The sequence below is a fragment of the Panthera onca genome, chromosome A2, assembly GCF_046562875.1.
Source record: "Panthera onca isolate mPanOnc1 chromosome A2, mPanOnc1 haplotype 2, whole genome shotgun sequence".
Taxonomy (NCBI): Eukaryota; Metazoa; Chordata; class Mammalia; order Carnivora; family Felidae; genus Panthera; species Panthera onca.
Genome location: NC_138340.1, coordinates 131,002,343 through 131,023,593, shown reverse-complemented (window position 1 = coordinate 131,023,593; position 21,251 = coordinate 131,002,343). Strand labels below are relative to the sequence as shown.

General features: G+C 37.3%; 1 protein-coding gene across 2 annotated transcripts; it reads right to left on the bottom strand.

Moving 5' to 3' along the window:
* Positions 1 to 30: 30 nt before the first annotated feature.
* On the bottom strand, positions 31 to 21,248 carry IFRD1 (interferon related developmental regulator 1). 2 transcript variants are annotated; one of them, XM_060632906.3, is made up of 12 exons: positions 21,142 to 21,248; positions 17,252 to 17,356; positions 17,015 to 17,099; positions 16,106 to 16,230; positions 14,128 to 14,285; positions 11,399 to 11,449; positions 11,139 to 11,317; positions 10,944 to 11,052; positions 6,498 to 6,632; positions 2,590 to 2,718; positions 2,098 to 2,193; positions 31 to 325 (listed from the first exon to the last, which is right to left on the bottom strand). In XM_060632906.3, the coding sequence occupies exons 1-12, from the start codon at positions 21,230 to 21,232 to the stop codon at positions 236 to 238; spliced, it is 1,353 nt and encodes a 450-aa protein (XP_060488889.1). In that variant the 5' UTR covers positions 21,233 to 21,248; the 3' UTR covers positions 31 to 235. The 2 variants fall into 2 exon arrangements, with proteins under 2 accessions (XP_060488889.1, XP_078296555.1); XM_078440429.2 differs by lacking the exon at positions 21,142 to 21,248 and adding an exon at positions 20,288 to 21,081.
* Positions 21,249 to 21,251: the final 3 nt, after the last annotated feature.

Below are 21,251 nucleotides of genomic sequence, written 5' to 3'. Positions count from 1 at the left end.
TCATAAATAGAAATGACCAAACATTACAAATACTTTATTTATGTTTACTGATTATATTTACAGAGAATATTCAATAACCAGAACTCACCATTTGCAATATTGTACATTAAATTATAACCCCTGCTACAAAAGCCATCTATGTTAACCCAAGATAAAAACTATCTCTAGTTTAAATACATTAGAAATTACCAAAAAAAAAAAAAAAATTAGAAAGTGATCTTCAAGTGCCGAAAATCTAGAAGAATTCTCCAACATCTGCTCTCTTATCTCGACATTTGCTTCGAGCTTTTGTTCGAGCTTTGAAGGCTGCAGAATTATACAGATGCTGAAATGAAGGAAAGGAAAATACAAGTGAATCACTAAAGCTTAAAATATTCTTATATTTTAACATTTTAAAATCATAACATTTTAAAATCATAAAAATGTTGTCAAATGTGTGTGTAATAGCTACATGCCTTCATTCATTACTGGAAACAATTACAAATGATACAATAACTTTAGAAGGTTATTTGGCAGTACATATTAAAGAGTCATAATCCAGCCCTGTATTCCCATGTAAAGATTTCGTCCAAGAAGGGATTCAAAAGAGAAATATATGTAAAGATATTAATATTAAAATACCTAATCATCAATTATGTGGCTATAAAAATGATTAACTATAGTCTATAAAAATATAGTTAAGCACTTCCCACCCACTAGTATGGCTATAAAACAAAAAAAGCCAGAATAAAAAGTGTTGATAAGGATACAGAAATTGGAACTCTCATACACTACTGGTGGGAATGCAAAATGGTTCAGTCATTGTAGAAAACAGTTTGGCAGTTCCTTACAAAGTTAAACACAAAACTACCCTATGACCCAGCAACTCCACTCCTATGTATATACCTAAAAGAACTGAGAACAGGTCCTCTAACAAAAACATGTACACAAATGTTCACAGTAGCACTATTCACAATGGCCAAAAAGCAGAAACAAGCTAAAAGTTTATCAACTGATAAAAGGATAATCACGTGGTGTATCCACATGATGGAGTGTTATTCAGCCACAAAAAGTACTAAAACACTGGGACATGCTAGAATATGGATGAACATTGGTAACATGAGGCTGAATGAAAAAAGTCACACAAAAGGTCACGTTTTAGGAATCTATTTACATGAAATATCCAGAATAGGTAAATGCATGGAGACAGAAAGCATATATCAGTGGTTGCCAGCAGCTTGCGGGGGTGGGGAGGGATGAGAAGGGAATGTTTAATGGATATAAGTTTCCTTTTGTGGTGATGAAAATATTTTGAAACTAAACAGAGATGACAGTTGCACAACATTGTTGAGTATACTAAATGCCCTGCATTGTACACTTCATTTTTTTAATGTTTATTTATTTTGAGAGTGAGAGACAAAGAGAGAGAGAGAGAATGCACACATGAATAGGGAAGGGGCAGAGGGAGAGACAGAATCCCAAGCAGGCTCCACAGGGTCAGCACAGAGCCCGACGCGGGGCTCAAATTCATGAAAGTGTGAGATCATGACCTGAGCTGAAATCAAGTTAGACACTTAACCAACTGAGCCACCCAGGCGCCCCAGTGAATTCTACACTTTAAAATAGTTTATTTTAGGTTATGTGAATTTCACCTCAATAAAAATATAAAAATATAATTAAGGATTTTGGAAATGTTAAGTGAAATTACATTAATTAGTATTTAATGTTACAAACTCTCTGAGCACATGTTTTCTCAGCTTGCAAAATGAATCTGGTACTTACTAAGTAGGCTTAGTTATCTGATACAAAAGACACTGTGTACTGATTCATAACTATAAAAAGTTAACAGAATAAAAGAAATCAAGAAAGGAAAATAATTTCTGTGCTAATAGGATTATAGATAAAAATTATTCATTATAACTCCCGATACTCTAAATAAAGTGTCTACAATTTTAATAAAGCGTCTACAATTTTAATACAGCTATTCTGTGTCTGAAACATCATAAAGCACTACAACCCCATAGACTCCGCTAAATACCTATCACCTGGTATAATCAAAGCCTCGGTCTACTTTTCTTTGATGCATTGAGTTCTGATGAAAACAAAAACAAAACCTACCCTTTCAAAACGTGAAATCTTCATGGTTTTAAGTGTTGCAGCATCAAGCATCACTGGGGGTCCAAGTTCAAATACATTACGAAGGAATTCATTTGACTTCGGTAAAACAGAAAGGTAAATAAAATCAGGCTCATTATCAAATATCAGCTCTTTTTTACTACATAAAGTGAAATCTGATTAATAGAAGTTATGTGGAGCTTACAAATAAGTACTTGGGTCACTTATTTTCCTCTCTTTATGAGACTAAGTTGTTTCCAATGCCTCGAATCCAAGAAAGTTACATAAGCAAAAGTCGTCTACAAAACTTACAGATGCTCCACCAAAAAGTTGCCTACTTATGAATTCTACTTTAAAAAAAATAAATGCAGCTCTGTACCATGCTGAAAGCATCTCCATATCCAACTAACTTCAAAAGCTCATTAAGTGAACTACATTCCAAAATGCTCCCTAATTTAAAAACAAACATACAGAAAAGAGGTCACTCACACTCACCTGCAAATGGTACTGCATTCCTGAACCAAGAACTTCCTTAAAGGTGTCATAGGTATGTTTTTTGACCCAGCAATCAATATACATACGTTCAGGACCAAATTTAACAGTTTCTGTTGGAAAATCCCGTTCCTAGCCAACAGAAGAACCAAAAATTTTAAGAGGAATGAAAATGGCTTCACAAGATCCTACAGAAACACAATTTCTAAACAGACACATTTACAAGTAAACAATATGGTTTAAACTGCTAACTCCGATACCTCCACCCCTGAGATGTGAACAGACTAGCAAGTATTATCCTAATATAAGGGTACAGAACTTGTCTATTTATAGTAGACTTGAAGGCACAACCAAGTTCGGATAAATACTATTGGCAAAACCACAGTGTTGTGAATGTCTTTAAATTTCAGTAACACTCAACAAACTTGAAGAAAAAAATCAGGTATCTATATTGGTCTACAAATACAGGGTGAGGTGGGGAGAGAGGAGAAGGATGCTGCAAGACAAGTCAGAAGACAAGATGCCCCCACACACCAGGAGTGAAACTGAGAAGAAGCGGGGGTCAACGGAAGGAAGGGAAGATAAATGGAACTGACATAACAGACCAACCAAAAAGTAGAGTACCAGCAACAAGAGGGCTCCAAGGGTCTCAGAGCAGACTTACTAAAAAAATGAGAGGTTAACAAATGGAGTTTAAGACTTCAGAGATGGAACGATTTTTCCAGAAGACAATTTCTAAAGTACAATCATGAGTGGGAATCTAGCGAATCAAGGAAATAAAGGAAATGGAAGTAAAGATCATTGAAACAAATACAGGAAAGGGCCCTCCAAATGTAGAGAGGAGTCACCCAGAACAGGGGCAGAACTTGGGATGAAAAAAAACTGGCTGCTCCATTCTTTAATGAATCATGATTATGAAAGAGTAACTAGGAAGAGAGCAGCTGATCACCACAGGGACAGAACAAAGGAGATGGAACTTGACCACTTCAATCAGCTCCCCGACATCTACCTAGCCCCCTTCCTTCTCAGCAGACACATTATATAATGTGATAGAAAAGAACATGAAATCTAGACTTACATGGGTGTGCCATTCACTGGCTTGTCATTTTGGCAACTAATTTAACCCCTTTGGGTCTGTTCCCTTGCCTGTAAAGTGGAGCCTTCAATACCTATACCACAGAGTTATGAGAAGTGTTAAGATAAAGCATGTTTGTGAAGCACAAACTGCCTGGTCTGTCACAACAACTGAAAAAACACCCAACAGGGTTCTACTATTTCAGCCGTTCTTATTTCAGAAACACTGAGACACCAGGAAAGAGCTCTGTCTAAACTCATCTGCATCATAACCTATTCCTCTCCTAAATCTCTCCGATTCAAGGCAAATCATACTCCTAATCTATCATCATACCCTCAAACTAAAATTATAAACTTGTATTTTCAAATGCTCCCTTCTCCACTGGTTCCTTCTCCCATAAAGGGAGTATCTAAAACACCCAGCATCTAAAACAAAACAAAACAACAAAACCCTCCCACAATCCAGTGATGGACCCTTTCCCCTTCCAGTTACAGCCACGTTTTTAAAAAGAACAGTCAAATGGGGCGCCTGGGTGGCTCAGTCGGTTAAGCGGCCGACTTCGGCTCAGGTCATGATCTCGCGGTCCGTGAGTTCAACCCCCACGTCAGGCTCTGTGCTGACAGCTCAGAGCCTGGAGCCTGTTTCAGATTCTGTGTCTCTCTCTCTCTGACCCTCCCCCATTCATGCTCTCTCTCTGTCTCAAAAATAAATAAACGTTAAAAAAAAAAAAAAAAAAAAAAAAGAACAGTCAAAACACAACATCTCCACTGCTTCACTTTCCAATCCCCTTCAGTCAAGCTTTCCTGACATCCTTCTACTGAAGCTGCTCTTATAAAGGTCATCCACCAATGACCGAATTGACAAATCCAATGGACAATTCCTTCACTCTCTCTCACTTGACCTATCTGCAGCATGTGGCCCTGTTGATGGCACAGTACAATGGGTTCAAATTCCAGCTGTGCTACTTACTGTTCTTTCTGCCTTTGGTCTCCATTTTTCCTTAAAAAAATAACTGTGTTGCTTAAGTGTTATAATGGAACAGAAATAAGAAAACTTTATATCAAGGCACCTAACGTATTAAATGCTTGCTGATTAAGAAATACATGAGCTTAAAGAAAGATTTCCAGATGAAAAGAAAGGATGGGCAGCAACAAGCACACCTAAAATGGAGAACTCTCCTCTATGGCAGTTTAATCAGCTTCATTGAAAAGATCCATCAAGGAAGCAGGGTCCTTCAGAGAAAGCTGGGTTCCAGTGAAAGTTAAGAAACAAGAACACTTAGCAAGGCTGTGAGGACAGACCTTTCTTCAGCAGGTACACTGAAGCAGAGCTGGAGAAGAGGGAACCCAGGCAAAGGGCAGGGGAGGAAGGGAAATCCTGAGGTGGAGAGGGGAGGGTGGAGAAGGCCTAAGGGGAGAGCACTGCAGGGAAGAATTATGAGGCAAAGAAAGGGCTTTCACTTGTAGGAGGTGCTGGGCAGGGGTTGGGGCACACGAGAGGCCTGTGAAGGCTGGTGTGCACTGTGATCTGCCTTGTGTCTTAGGACAATCAGTGCTGCGTGCTGTGGCTGCTCAGGTTGAGGGGCTTGTCAACAGGGTCTGCTCAGATCCTGCTGAGCCTTAAAATCTTTGATCCAGAAAGGATGCATCAAGACAGAAAATCTAACATCAGGTCTAATCCAGAAAACACAGAACACTCCATTATCTTATCTTTGGCGGTGACATTATCCAAATAGAGGAGTAGTTTGTAGTTATTCAAGAAAATGCCTTGCTTAATTTGGGGACACCACCACACTAAAATTGTAAGATCAAAAGGATCAATTTTTAATATAGATGTCTGCTCGAGCTTGGGGGCTTTTATTTTTCAGATTCTAAAAACCAGAGTAAATATAAAATATTACTATAATGTTAATTAGAGTTAGCATTAACTGGAATGCATAGATCCCTGAAGATCTCTATACTAATTTATACCCTAAGTTTTACTTGGATTAAAATGAACAAAGTTCTTAAGCAGGCTATGCATGAGAATCACTGGATTATTTCAAAACTGGACCTGAATGGGATCTTAGCATCTTTACTTTTTTTAATTACCATTCTAAATTTTCATATACACGCCAGGTTGAAGACTCTGGTGACACACTTATTCTTAAATGAGCTGCCCTATTGGATAGTAAGAACCTGAGATATTTATCCTTTATGTGCAAGAAATATTTCTTACCTGGTCAAACCAAAAAAAAAGGAATAAAAGAAAATGTTAATGACTTTGGTATTCTCCACAGTAAAACTGCCCTTAACCTGCAGTTCCTTTTAACTGTGCCTTCTAATCGAATCCCTGAAGGTTTCCAAATCAATTTATTTGCCAGGTAGATTGAAACAGGTTAGAAGACTGTAGAAGGTACTCAAGTAGCAGATGATTTTAAAACATTACTTAAATGCTGGGTTTTGTTATTTCAGTTTTTAGCACCTAGGCTTCCTAGGGAGAATACAAAGGTCTTTGCTTAAAAGTACTGACGGGTAGGCAATAATTCACTATTCACAGAGAACGCTGTACTAAATATGTATGTGCTAAGCACCACTGTTTAAATGATGAGAAGTACAACAAAGGGAAATACACTTTGTATTTTTTAAACTAAGAAAAAAGTAGCTTTATGCATCAAAATGAAATTTGCCTTTGTTTAAAAAATATATATATGTTTTAAAAATACCCTCCAGGCTTAAAATGAGGAAACTATTTTGATCAAAGGTGAAGTTCAACCAACAAAATGACCCTATTGCCAAGTTTAGCCTAAAACAATCTCATTCAAAATGAGTAGGCATTGTAGCATTGAGAGACCTACCTCCACTGCCCTCAGGATGTCTCTGAACACGGACCGCTGCTTTCTCTTGTCCACTTTGGCACGGTGCTTGTTTCCATCTGTAGCCAAAGCCCTAAGCATCTGAGTCAAAGACTCCATGTCTTCATAAAAAAAGTCCTGGTCAGGAAAAACAATTTTAGTTTGTTATTGGGTTCCTTTCCCCCGCCACCACCACCCCAACCTTTCCTAGCGCTAACAAAGAACAGTCCACTTTGGAAATCACCCAGCAGTGGTAAAAGGAGCACCACACATCTTGGAGCTCTTTAGAGATCTTGGCACACAGGCACACATTCACACATTTATAGCATCGTGCGAAAATTTTAATCCAGAAATGGTGACTACAAGATGATACACTACCACTAACCAATTAACATTCCCCTCCCAACTATATCCAGATACAGTCAACAAATACTTATTGTGTTCCTACCGTATTCAAGACATTCCTGGGATTTCAAAGTTCAGTGGAAGTCAGATACCACAAATATCAACACAGCTTCTATCCTTTGGCTCTTCAGTCCCCAAAGCACACAATCCCAGAATTCCAAATATTCTTATTCCCAAAGTACAAGCTATCAGTAATGCTTAAAACACCTAATTTTTTACTCTTCATTTTTCAAATAAGCAAGCATTTAAGTCAGGTGTACACCTCATGTACTTAAGTTACTCAAGCTAAGAAGATATTTTAATCCCTTCTGAAGAGAAGCCACAAAACGTACTACTATTTGCTACTGCCCTGATTTGACTGTGAGTTTCCTTGTTATAGTTTAACAATGGCTATACTTTTAAGAAGTACCTTTGAGTGTTCTTATTCCCTATGTACATTTTATAAACACATTAAAAAATGATTCAAAGTTATTTAGCTGACCAAAATTAGAGCAGACACTTAGAGAAGCCAGAAAGTAAACAATCTCCAGTTCCACTTATTAATGGCTGTTTAATATTTTTTGCATTAGCTATAATAATCATTTAACTTGTTCTATTAAAATAAGTAGATCTTATTCTGGATATTCTTCAAATTGTATATATAATTGTTTAAGCTCAAAAAGCATAAATGCAATTTCTTTTAAAATCTAAAATGAAAAAGATTATTAAACTGGTAGAGATTTTATTATTTAAAATTTATTATTACTGGTGGAAAATTACAACTGATACCCCAACTTTTAAGTACATATTTTCTTATCGTCAATATTTCAGAGATTGTGTATTATTAACTATTTCAACAAGTTTTCTTCAAATGTTCCAAATCAACCTCCTATGTCTGAGTAACTGGAACAATACCTTAAGATTTGCATCTAGAAAATCTACTACCAAAGCTGATGAGGTTTTATTAAAACAGATGAAAGTCATGTTTATCTCTATGTATATAAATTCCAATGAATGTGATGCTTTCATAAAGTTTTACTTGTAGAAACAAGTACATTTCAGACACTGGAAGTTTCCTACTCATTTCACTGGCTACTCATTCTGTTACAGTATTCTCAAAGAAAAATGTATGGAAAACCTTACAATACATATAGGAAAATAAACGAAATTAAGAAAACTCTAGATATTAACTTAACTTGTTTTAAGAACTGAGAACCACTGCTAGTCTGACCCACCGGGGACATTCGGCTATGTTCAGGGACATTTTTGGTTGTCATACCTGAGGAAGGAGCAGTTGCTACGGGCATCTAATGAGTAGAGGCCAGAGATGTTGCTAAACATCCTAAAATGCACAGGACCACACCCGTACCCTCTTCCCAACAGAAAATTACACAGCCCAACCTACCAACCATACAGACGTTAAGAAATCCCAGTTATTGATCTCTGCAACCGATAAAACTCAATCTAGTTACGGTATCAATCACTGAGTTCAATATAGTACTAACTTGGAAAAAACAAATGTTATATATTGTAGGGAAATGTCTCCAAAACATTTGGGCATTAAAAAGAAAGAAAATATAAAATAAAAACAGTCCATAAATAGCATCCGAAAGCCAACTTATTGGGGCTTAGGGTAACTATATAGTAAACTATATATCCAGGGACAAATGAAAATTGGACTCTTGGGGTACAAATAAACACTTTAACTCCTATCAAATATAAAAAGAAAATAGCAGAATCATGATCACACAAGGGTGTGCGTCTGTTTCTCTCCTGAAGCACTTCCTTTGTCAGGTTAAGCAGGGTATAAAAATGGGAGAATCAAGGAAGGTCTATGCTATATTTTGGTATGTCTTCCAGGGTCAGCATGTTATCTGGCTCCCAAGATCTGTAACTCTGCCTAGTGAACAGTCTCGGTCTTATTGTAAGTTATCCTAGAGAGCTCCTAAAAGGCCACTACTAGACCACTGCCAGAGAGGGGAAGTAATACTCAGTTTAATCAAGAGTTAACAGTAATAGCTACCACTTATACTGTACCTATCGTGTTCTCAACAACCTTATGAGGTAATTACTATTTTATTCTGCATTTCAAAGATACTGATACTGAAGCATAGAGAAGTTGCCCAAATTATCCAACTAGTAAGGGTAGAAAAGAGATCTGAACCTGGGAGTGTGGCTCCAGAGCACACACCTACCTATGTGGTTACAGAGCAAATATGCATAATAAACTAGAGAGAGAGCTCTCACAATTTCTAATTCGCCATGGAAACTTACATTAGCAAAGGCTCTGAATATTTCCATGCCATGCATTTGCTACTAAAACCACAATTTAAATCAGCCTATGTATTCATCAACACTTGGTTTAATTTTTTGAACGCCCTACATCTACTCCTACCCAATACCACAAACTCACTTTCAAAAAGCTTACTTAACAAAAATAGCAAACAAAACACTAGGTTCTATTCTGTAACTCAGTTCATTTTTGTCCTTAGATAGGGACTTATCCAAACATGTTTAATCTGACCTGAGTTCTAGCTCTCTCTATCTCCTACAATTTATCAAACCCGGAGAACAAAGAAGATATGTGAGTAATAAGAAATGTATGTTTACACAATTATTTTAAAAAATCCAACATGTATAATTTAAATTGTATTATTACTTTACTTTTAAGATACACTTCAAAGGAAAAAGCAAAGAAATTACCATTTATAGCCAGTAGAGTAAAAGAAAATTAAAAAACTGGGACATCTGGCTTCTATGCCTTGAGGTTAAGGAGCCATTAAGTAGCTCAATAAAATTAAATTGATTGCTAAGCTTGAGTCCAATTTCTCCTAAGTACATTCATTCGCTGACAGCATTAATAGCTTCTTTCCATTCTACCTGCTAGCTTTCAAAAAAAAAAAAAAAGGCAGGGGGAGGTTAGAGGAAGCCTAATAAAGACACTTCCTAGATAGAAGTTTTAAGAGCCTAAAACATTGTTTTGGGTTTTTTTCCAGTTTATTTTTATTTATATTTTGAGAGAGAGAGAGAAAGAAAGCAAGTGGGGGAGAGGCAGAGAGAGAAAGACAGAATCTAAAGCAGGCTCTGCACTGTCCGTGCAGAGCCCGATGCAGGGCTCAAACACACAAACCATGAGTGCAAGATCCGAACTGAAGTCAAGGTTAGATGCTTAACCAATTGAGCTACCCAGGCGCTCCAAGCCTCAACATTATTTTTAAACATAGGACTAGAATGAAATGTGAAGAACAAAGGCGACAGAGATATTATTAATCCTATTTGGAATTATTCACTATTAAACAACACATTTAATTCCAGAAAAGGTTTCATTCCAGAAGTATAGTTGTTGTCTTTACATTAAAGAGCACCTAGTAAGTAACCAAAGGTTCACAACAGGGGATACAAACTAGGGTGCCAAACATCCCAGTTAGCCAGAGACGAGAGGTTTCCTGGAACACAGGGCTGTTAATGCTAACCTTAGAACAGTATCAGGCAATCAAGTAAAGCTGGTCACCTATCACAAAATACCTTTGAGAGCCAAATTGAGTAACAACATGACAAGCAGACAGTGGATGGGGAACTACAAAGCACATGTCCCAGTCTAAAGGTCCATGCTTGTTTCCAGCTTTGGCTTAGAGAAGTTAAACAACAATGATTAAATTTATCTGATCCCAAACCTATGTTGACTTAGTATTTCATCCACTTGTCTGACATTTATTATAAGGCATCCATGCCTGAATCACCTGGATGTGTCCCATGCCTGAGAAATCCAAGCAGTTCCAAACAGATTGTAGTAAACAACTTTCTCCATGGTAACAGTGCCCCTAAACTTGAGTTCTATAGACAGCAAGGGTAAGTGCAATAACGCTCAAATGTTGCTCTACCAACCCCTACTGGTTTATGCTCTTAAAACTTGTATCATCACTGCCAAGAAGCAGGGCAATCAATCACTTGGTTTTCAAGCTGGTCATACTCCGAAGTTATCATCTAACTCTTAATTATGAAGATAATGATAGAATCACAGTCCTTGTGATATAATATTTTTTTCTCTATTCATCAAATACTTACACTCTCCATCCCTCTGGCCAATTCAAACATAAGTGCCAAAGATTCACCAGCAGCTATTCTCATGTTTACATCATCAGAAGACAGGAGGCTTGGAAGTTTATGGAAATGCCTAAAAAACAGTTAGTCATTACTATGTGAACACAGCCAATCATGTCAATGTATGTTTTCATAAAATATGAAACAAAGAATACATACATCTCAAGCTTTTTCTTCACTTCACTGATCGGGCATATGGTCAACAATAATGTCCATGCGAGAAGCGAGCTAATGTGAAGCACTGTATTAGGGGTGCTGCAAATAACATTAGTGTCTTTCTCTTTGAGGTAGGACTTGGTGAAGACATTTTCCAAACATTCCAGAGTTGAATACAGCTCCTAATGCATAAGAACATTAAATAAGGTAACCATCTTAAATTTGAAACGAGCAAATAACTGGGTCAAAGGTTTTCTACTTACAGTAATGTCATCTGTAGCAATAAAACAGCAAACACCAAAGCAAGTTGCACACTAAAAAAAAAAGTAAATATAGACATTAATGTTTGTAATTTTCTTACTATTTCTGTATCTTCCTGCTTTTATAATTCAATGTGAAAATTTTCTTAACTACATGACTATAATGTTCCCAAGCAGAGTATAAAAAGAGAGAATATAGAATCAAGAGTTAAGGGAAGTGGATTTCAGCTCAAACTATGCTACCAAACTGAGAGTATGGTTAAGTTCTTCTCTTTCTCTCAGTTCTTCCATTAATCCAGCAGACAGTTTTCAAACTTCCAACTCCAACTCAAAGAAAGAGATGAAGTTTGCACATTGGAGATTAAGAAGCCTACTCTACTAAAAACGTTTAAAATACATTAAGTTTGTTACAAGGCTTTTAAAACCATTTATGTTCATTTGTTTTTACATAGACTCTACTATGAAAACTTCCAAAAGAAATCATTTTTCCAGAAATAAGCACAGTAGGAGCAGAAATCTCCTCCAGTTTAATAACTCTCCTTGAACTTCCACTTAAAGAAGGATCTCATTAATCCAGATCCCATTGTTTTCCAAGTATACTGAAAAGCGGTCAGGAATCCTGTAACTGCCTTTTGTTAAGGGGGAAAAAGGAACGATATAGGACTACAAAGGTAAAGTTACTTAATAAAATGGACTCGGAAAACAAAACATATGCAACCATGTGCTTGTAGCATAAATGGGAGCCATTAATTTTCAGAACACTGCTCTAACAGATCATATGAAAACAATTTATGACTTATGACATTTTATTATTGTCCACTTCCCTTTTCTCCACGTTTTCATTAAAATTCTCATGTTGTTCCAAGTGCCACTAAAGCATTAAGTCTTTAAAGTCACCATTCGCACACCCAGGTTTCAGTTAGTTTGGATCTGGTAGCATAAGGACACTTGCGGCATTGATCTGCTTTGTGTCACTATTTTATTTTCATTATTTCATCCTGGTAAAAATTGGACATTGCTAAAGTTAAAAAGTAATCTAGGTATTATTCTCAGTAACAAAAACTTTCAATCTGTAATCCCTTGTCCTGAGCAAGCAGCACAGGCCAAGACCCATCTCTCCTTTCGCTGCCTCAAAGAGAAAAAAGGTATATTAACAATTAGAACTGCCTACATCCCTCTGCTAATATAAGAACTGTCAAGGAATTTTTTAATTCATGGCAAGCATCAAGCATATTTTTTAAAAAAATGACAACAAACTCATGCATGATGAAAATTAAGACATCGCTACAAGTACCCACCTAACAGGGTTTTCTGTCAAACATTTCAAAAACACCTCTCCAGTCCTGCATGACTTAAAAGTTGCATGAAACTACCCAAAAAGGGGGCAAAGAATGTCAACAGCATAAGCTTGTATAGCCATTTTGGGATCACTAAATGCTAGAGAGCAGAGATTCCTAGGAAGTCACCAAAATTCGATTTCTTTGCCTCTGGGGGAAACAGCCTCACTATACCCGGCTTCCATACAGCTGGTAGACCAAGGAACTGGCCGCTAAAGGGATATGCTCTGGCCTGAGCATATGTCCTCTTTTTCCCCTTCCAGCTACCATAGCTGCCATATGGAGGACCTAAAGGTAGGGCAGAGCCACAGGGTGGATGGATAACCAGGGTCTCTGACTACTTACTTACACAGTGACATGAGCAAGAAACTTTTATTAAGCCACCAAGATTTCAGGGTTTATCTGATATAAAGATCAATGTCAATTACTTTAAGTAATATTAAAGAGAAAGCTTGAAAACTCACTCTTAAAAGTATTAAAAACTTGAACTGGTTCTCGTTAGGAAAACAGCTTACGATTCAAATCTACTAAGATTAAATTCTTATGATGCATTAAGATTCTTAAGATCCATTAAGATCCAAATCTACTTTCTAAACTCAGAAACATGTTTGTGATAATCACTTAAGCATACCAAAAACAAACAAAAAAAAAACAATTTGAAGTCAACTGTTATATTTCAAACAATTAGAGAATGAAAGTTTTTCAAACCCCAAAACTAGATGAGGATCTCACAAGTTACAGATTCCTACATCAACCCAAATCCACCCATGGAAATAGAGCATTCAGCTTTTCACAAGGACTTGTCGGCCACACCAAGCCAATTTTTTTAACACCTATTACATTTCTTAAGAGTAAAAAATAACCACCCAACAAACACTGTTAGATCACTTCTTTAAGTTCCAACCAAAAAAACATTTTTTTAATGTTTTATTATTTAATGTTTTATTCTTGAGAGAGAGCACAAGCAAGAGCAGGGGAGGGATAGAGAGAGAGGGGAACAGAAGAATCGAAGCAGGCTCTGCACTGACAGCAGCCAGCCCGATGTGGGGCTCAAACCCAAGTCGAGGTCAGACACTCAACAAACTAAGCCATGCAGGCACCCCTCAAAATTACTCTTCAATCATCCTAAGTAACCCAATAGAGTATTCCCTATTAGTGTATGACCTTCAATTTCAAAGGTGTAGATATCTATCTGGGCTATTCTATGGCATCAAAGAAAATTTAAGAAAACAATTGTTATGCTAAGTCTGTTCACTCAAACTAAAAGACAAATGAAAATAAAATGTTAATTACAAACCTGCTAGTTTAAAAAATCTAACTTTCCTAGATCATTCATCAGAGTCACTGGCTGTCACGCCTAGATAAATTTATAAACTAAAAAAATCACATACTTACAGTTTGCCTAGCCTGGATACTAGCTGTTCCATCACAAATTATTTTCTTTAGGATTGGTCCAAGAGTTTTCAAAACTTCTTCACTTTCGATCCCAGGGCCCAACTGAATACACAGAACAGATGCTAGTGCTGCAGCCGCACGCTGCTCATCACTCTTACCTACAGAAAAAACAACGGTGCAACCGTGAAAAAAATGACTTTGAGAAGACTACCTTATTAAGACAGCCATTTCCCAAATCTGTACAATTCCAGAATATCATCTACCATTTACAAAACCCATAGTACGTTCCAAGTTTTGACCTGAGCAGCACCCTAGTGAGCTCAAACTCTGGGAACAGACCTCACTCAAATCCTATATCCACACCACTTACTAGCCAAATGACTTATTCTCAAAACATATTTCGTCAGAAGTAAAATGGAGATCAATACCTATCTTAAGCAAGTACTATAACAAAACGTGTTCTGTTTTACAAATAACGTGTTTCAGCTGATTTGACCTTCCAAACCTTTCATGTACTCACAGAACTGTGCTCAGGTAGCCTCTGCATTAATCTCTGAAGCATTTCAGATGTACACAGCCCGTGAGAAAGCCTAAACCTTCAGGGTCCCCCCTGCCCCATCCCAATTTTTTAAAAATAAACAAGGTTAAAACCATACAAAAACTACAGACACCAAAGGGTTTGGGCAGATTATAAATGCAAATTACTACCTGCCAAACAAAAAAATTATAAAATAAGCAGACTGGAATGGAATTTTTAGAAGTCATCTAATCCAACTATCATTATAGGAAAATAGTTTCAATGTAAACACCTCTATAAAAGCCTTTGTAACATCTCAGAAAAGCGGGCTCTGCTATCAACTATACCACTAAGAAGTTATATAACCTTAGACCAATCTCCCATTTCCCAGGCCTTTATTCTGTACAATGAGAGAGGTGGAATGGATGAAAGGTTTCCAAATACCCATTCATTGACAAAGCTTTCACGTAAGGTAAAATGAGAAAAACAAAGACATAAAGCTAATAAAGCTCACTCAATTTAAAAGAGCATGTGGGCTTCCCACATTCTGGTGCTAAAAATATTTTGTTAACAAAGAGATAATGATGAAGAGTCATTATCCTCACAATGTCCTCACTTGGCAAAATAATTAAGCTGGCAGCCCCAAGTCTTTTTAATTTTGGTGGTTCCTAAAGCTGAAGTCTGGTGATACTAGATTTCATCTTTAATGTCTCTCTTCATTCTTTTTTTTTTTTTTTAACGTTTATTTATTTTTGAGACAGAGAGAGACAGAGCATGAACGGGGGAGGGGCAGAGAGAGAGGGAGACACAGAATCGGAAACAGGCTCCAGGCTCTGAGCCATCAGTCCAGAGCCTGACACGGGGCTCGAACTCACGGACCGCGAGATCGTGACCTGAGCCGAAGTCGGACACTTAACCGACTGAGCCACCCAGGCGCCCCTCTCTTCATTCTTAAAAGTTCTAGGATTACAACAATATGAATTCCAGAATCTCTACTACAAAGTTCTAGAATTCAAATATCCCAAGGAATATCCTAAAAATGATGTCATCTGCAGGTATGATTGATGTTTTAAGTGCATGCAAGGGAAAATGAGCTATGTGATTATAATACTTTTTTAATTTCAGAAAGATGAAGTGGGATGGTTTTTTTAATAATGGCTTTTGTTGACATCTGACACAAGCTTTCAAGACTTTCTTCTTTGAGAATGGCAATTACTTCTTGCAATACAAAAAAAGGATGACAATCCACCACAATCCTAGTGTTAAGCTGCCTATTACATAAATAAAAACAAAGTTTCTAACAAGTCTCATTTTGAATTTGAATAAGCATAGTGTGTATTCCTTGACACCTAAAGTTAAAAGAGTGAGCCAGTTTTCTATTTCCATTAACAAAGGTTACTGCCAAGAGGTGGCAAATTCCTTTTTAGTTCTGTGACTCTGACTCAAAAATAAGGACAGTACCTTTTTTCAGGCAGCGTTCAATGCTGTCAGTCAAAGTCATTCTTCTTTCCAGAATAAATTCATAAAGCATTTTTGAAGCCAGTGCATTTTTAATACCTTCAAGAGCTGCCTGCCTGGTCTTCGCACTATTTAAAACAAAATCAAAGATCCAGCTGGAGTGTACCATAGGTCAATGACTTACAAAAACTCCACTAGTCCCCTCTACATTTCTATTGACAGACTTGTAAATCATTTTCTTATGTAATTGTCATCAAGCTCTAACCATTTTTCAGTAATTTAATTTTCATACAAAATTCATCTTATTACACAAAGATTTTGAGCTGCTTTATAGAACATTTTTCTGCTTATTCATCTAATAACCACAAGTTTAAATGACCATATAATATTTTATAGTTTCAATGTGCAAGACATGTTCTCTTGTAGTACATATTTAAGTAAAGTCACACTTTTTTTTTCTTTTAACACTTTTATTACAAAAGTCTAGAGTTCATGTTTGCATCTCCAGGGCTTTTTAATTCTGTGTGTTGTAAGTCAACTTTAGAACTACTATGAAATAAGAAAATTTAGCTTTGCTATTTTTCATGTAGGCAACAAAATTAGTGGACAAGAGGCTTAAAGCCGGGTTTAGCTGTTCTTTCAAGCTGAAAATTAACTGTTAATCCAATGAATCCATTTCAATTATAATCAAATACAGTTATGTGCTATTATGCTAGTATAATGACTAATCCGAGTCCATCTAAAGTCTACTGGTATGTTCCTATCCACATTAGAAGTCCAAAGGAACAAAAAACATTAAAACATCCAAAGTAAACAAATCAAGATCAGAGAAGTTCAGAGAAGTGGATACAATATACACGGTGGCTGGCCAGAATCCCTGACATAGAAAGAACAGTTTCCAGTAGTTCCTACCTCTTATCCAGGGTCAGGTCAATGAATCCCTTCAATTTGTACTCTACGTCTTCTTGAGTTCCTTCCTCATCAAGGACTTCTGGTCCTAAGAAATAATATAAACTAACCATTGTAATTTAAGTTAAAAAAAAAAAAAAAAGCAGATGGGGAACGGTGATAGTATGCTTTAGCTATAAGAATTCTTCCACCTAAAACATCCTTTATCTAAAGTTTCAAATTTAAATTTAAAACTCATACCATCTTCAGCAAAGCTGGAAGGATCGCTGTAACCACTGCAATGGCTCATTGTTTCAATCGATGCATCCTCATCACTAAAAGGTTGAACATTTCGATGCTGGCCACCTATTAGGTAAAAGAGGGTCAAAGGAGATGACTGTGTTGCCATATATACAAATATTTAAGTTGGGAATTTTAAAATTTACTTAGGAAAAATCCATTAATAAAAACCCAACCTTACTTAGGTGAAGAGATGATTATACTACAAAAAACATACTAAAATATTCCTAAAATAAGTCAATTCACCTGTTTTTCAGACCACCAACTGTTTACAATCTACATCAATTTCAGAAATGTCAAAAACTGGTATTATGGACGAAAAAACTATTTCCAAACATGACATTAAATCATGAAGACGATGAAAATAGATCCAGATAGAGTATGAGATCATAGATCATAAGAATAAGAAAAGTGTATTTTTCAAGGAGAATGACTGAGCTTAGTGAACAAATATGACAGTAAACAAACATGGTAAATGGATTAATTTTTAGGTTACCTGCCACATGAGGAAGAATTAAGACATTAAGGAATGGTAGTTTTAAAGAAAACGAGTTAAGAGGGAAAAACAGAAGTAAAATAGAAATTTTGGTATTTAATATAAAAGCCTGTTATATAGTTCACCTCTAAATAAAGGTTAACATATCCAACACTTTAAAAATATCAGGGCTGTTACTAGAAAAATCTTTTTTAAAACTAGGATCTCTCCTCAAATTAACTTAAAAAAAAAATAAATCCATAGTTAAGTGGGGTTTTTTTGGCAGGAATTTGATATTAATAAAAGTACTGCCCAATCATGAATTACACTGAGCAGTGAATCAAACTACATCCCAAATTCTGCCCCCAAAATGACTCTAAGTCACCTGATTTCTTTGAGCCCAAGTTTCCTTATCAGTAAAATTAAAGACTGCACCAAACATCACCAGGTGCATATGTTCAAGAAATTTACCACCTTAAGAAAAGTTGTTGTTGTTGTTGTTGTTGTTGTTTAAATCCTCTCTGACTAAAACTGCTAAATTTAGGGTTTTTTCTAGAGTTTTTTTTTTTTAATCAGAACAGAGATTTGCCTGATTTTTAAATCAATATAAAGTGGCAAGCGGCCTTCAAATTTGCTTGCTATCCCAAAGGAATAAACTTTGCCAATCAAAGTAGGAAAGCATAAAGAATAAGCAGTGAAGCCAAGATACCACAACATATTAATCAGAGTCCTTACGGCAGGAATAAACAAACACATAAACAAGGATCTATGACATCATTCTCTATTTCTGGATCTATCTTCATTGTCTTCATGATGTGAAGTCATGGCTATGGTTGAGAGTCATCTGAATAATACTAACATTTATTCAACAATTCGTATTTTTTTCCTTTTCATATTCAGTCTATTTCTAAACTGCCAAGAAACGTATTCTATACAACATTTACCCCGCTCTTTCTCTAAGTTTCAATCAGTTTCCAAGACTCCAGGGAAAGAGAAGTTAAAGAAAAACCAAGAAAAAGAACCATGTATGAATGCCTGATATCTAGATCAAACTCACCCACCTTGTGTTCCCAAGTAATTTTAATTAAGTAGCACTCTAGACACATATAGTCCTTATTTCTTAGGGGGCTGACTTAAAAGGTTTTGTTCTTTCACCAAAAAAAATGCTCTCTTCAAATTAAGTGCTATAACTAGTATGCATACTTGTCAATTTTATCAGCTTCCTAGAACTTTGCATGAACTTAGAATTTAAATGGGCAACCAATTAAAGTGATAGAAAAGTTGGTTATCTTTTAGTTGTACATGTTAAAATCTCATCTGAATCCCATCTCTTCTAGGTGTCATTTAAAAATACCAATAAGTAAGTGGCTTATAAATTAGTACAAGTTTGTGACAACTTTTTATCTCTTCTATTCGATTATTATTTATTCACTTGAGTAATACATTCACATGGAATCAAATTAAGGTTTTAAAAAAGTAAATCCCACCTGCATACTCCATTTAGCAGAGGTGAGCACAGTTAACAAGTTCTAGAGTAAATTTCCAAAGACATTCAAAACATGTACAGTTTTATAAACTAATCAAATAATTCTTTTCCACTTACTTAAACATGCTAAAATTCAGTGTTTAAATATACTTTTTTTTTTCCTGAAAATAATCAGGCTGATTAAAGATCAGGAAAGAGCCTAGAGGTAAAATTTGAAAGGCAATCCTCCACTGCCACTTGAGGTTATTCTGCTAGTACCACGAAGAAAGGAAGCTTAGACAGGAAGTTTCACAGGGAAAAAAAGGTTTGTTTACGATTCAAGGAAGCCATTAGTAACATCGTTACAAATTTTAAATGACTTTGGCTTGCAGCTCTGCACCATTTATTCCATCAACAAAAGTCAAGCTTAAAGGAGAATAAACTAAGAGCCTTCCAGACAGAATTGATTTACTTCAGAGGAGGAAAAGGTTAACAACAGAAAAGTACAGAGGTATCCTCAACTGACACAGAGCAATCATATGCCACACCAAACTAATTTTGTACTTTACATCTTGATCAAAAATGAATTTCACGAATATCGAAGGGATACAATCAAAATAAAGAGCGATATGAAGAAAAAAATTGCACTTATAACAATCCATTCCTATTGTCAATTATTAAATGTTTAATACATGAACACGAGTTTTCGTGCTGCTATAAATCCTATATGAAAGCGCTTTAAATGCTAGTTTCCAATCATCCTTCTTGTTAACAAGAAAATTGGGCTATTCAGTAATGAACAAAGGCGTATCATTCTGTGGGTCGGATTTGCAACTCTGTTGACAAATACATAACGGCTGGTAGTTTCGATGGGATAATGTCTGAGAATATTCCAGTATTTAACTTCAAAATCTCCATCAAAAAATTGACTTCACCCAATTTAACTTAATACTCGATTTGAGTTTAGTGGTGTCTCGTAGGACTTTCCGCTTTGAAGTCCTTTATTCTTACCCCTATAGTTACTAGCACAGAATCATTAATTCATTGAAGCACCTACCCATTCAGGAAAAGCTTCAACTTTGCTGTGAGAACACAAAAACCCAAACTTTTGGCCAACTGCAATCAGAGCTCCTCGCCACCCCGCCTATTCCGGCCTCAGAGCACAGAACCTATAGAACGCAGCACAAAGGAGAACGCGACTTCTGCCCCGGGGAGGAGGTCGCCTGGACCGTCTGGCCACAAGAGGAGGAGGGGGCTCGGGATTTCTGCAGGTGCCAGTCAGGGGTAGGAATAGAGCCTAGGCTGGGACAGTGGCCCCAAGCCTCCTACGCCTGCGCCCAGCCAGATGGACACGCGGGATGCCCAGGAAGGCAGCGGAACGGGATGCCACACGTGCGCCTCTGCGTCACGTCGGCCCCACAGCTCAAGGTCCAGGCCTCGTGACGCAAGAACCCGGCCAAACCCGCCGGACGTTTAGCATTCCCGAGAACTCCATGTTGGAGTCTGGGGGTCAAAGACGACCACTGACAGCCCAGACGCAAATCCTAACTCGACCCCACCCTCCGTCAGGGCGAGCTCTGAAGAGCAAGCACCAGCTTCTGAAAACAGTGCCTCTCCCGCCCAGCAACCCTTCACCCCCGACTCCGACCCACTCTCAGACCCTAGGACCTATTCGCCCCCCTCCCCGCCCCCACGGCCGGTGCCTAAGAGTTCGGCTCGAAAGCCAGATCCAAATCGCGCGAGGTACTGTCGCCAGGGCATGCTGGGAATTGTAGTTCGCCAGCCAACTAAAGCGCCCAGCCAACACAAATGTCTAAAGGGAAGGAACTACAAATCCCAGGCTGCCCAAGGCTAAGAGACTCGCTAGTCCGGCCGGCAACTGGGATGCCGGCGACGGGGATACCCCCTTACCTGCTGTCGCCGCCGTCGCTGCAGCTGCCCCTGAGCCGCTGCCACCACTGCCACCGCGGTGGGGAGTATTCCGCTTCTTATTCTTCGGCATCGTGGGACGCCCGGTGCCG

Coding starts and splice junctions, on each gene's coding strand:
- IFRD1 (XM_060632906.3), bottom strand. CDS start 21,232: ATGCCGAAGAATAAGAAGCGGAATACTCCCCACCGCGGTGGCAGTGGT. Junction 6,633..10,943: donor TGGCCAGAGGGATGGAGAGT/GTAAGTATTTGA, acceptor TTTCCTGACCAG/GACTTTTTTTATGAAGACAT. Junction 326..2,097: donor AGATTTCACGTTTTGAAAGG/GTAGGTTTTGTT, acceptor CCTTCATTTCAG/CATCTGTATAATTCTGCAGC.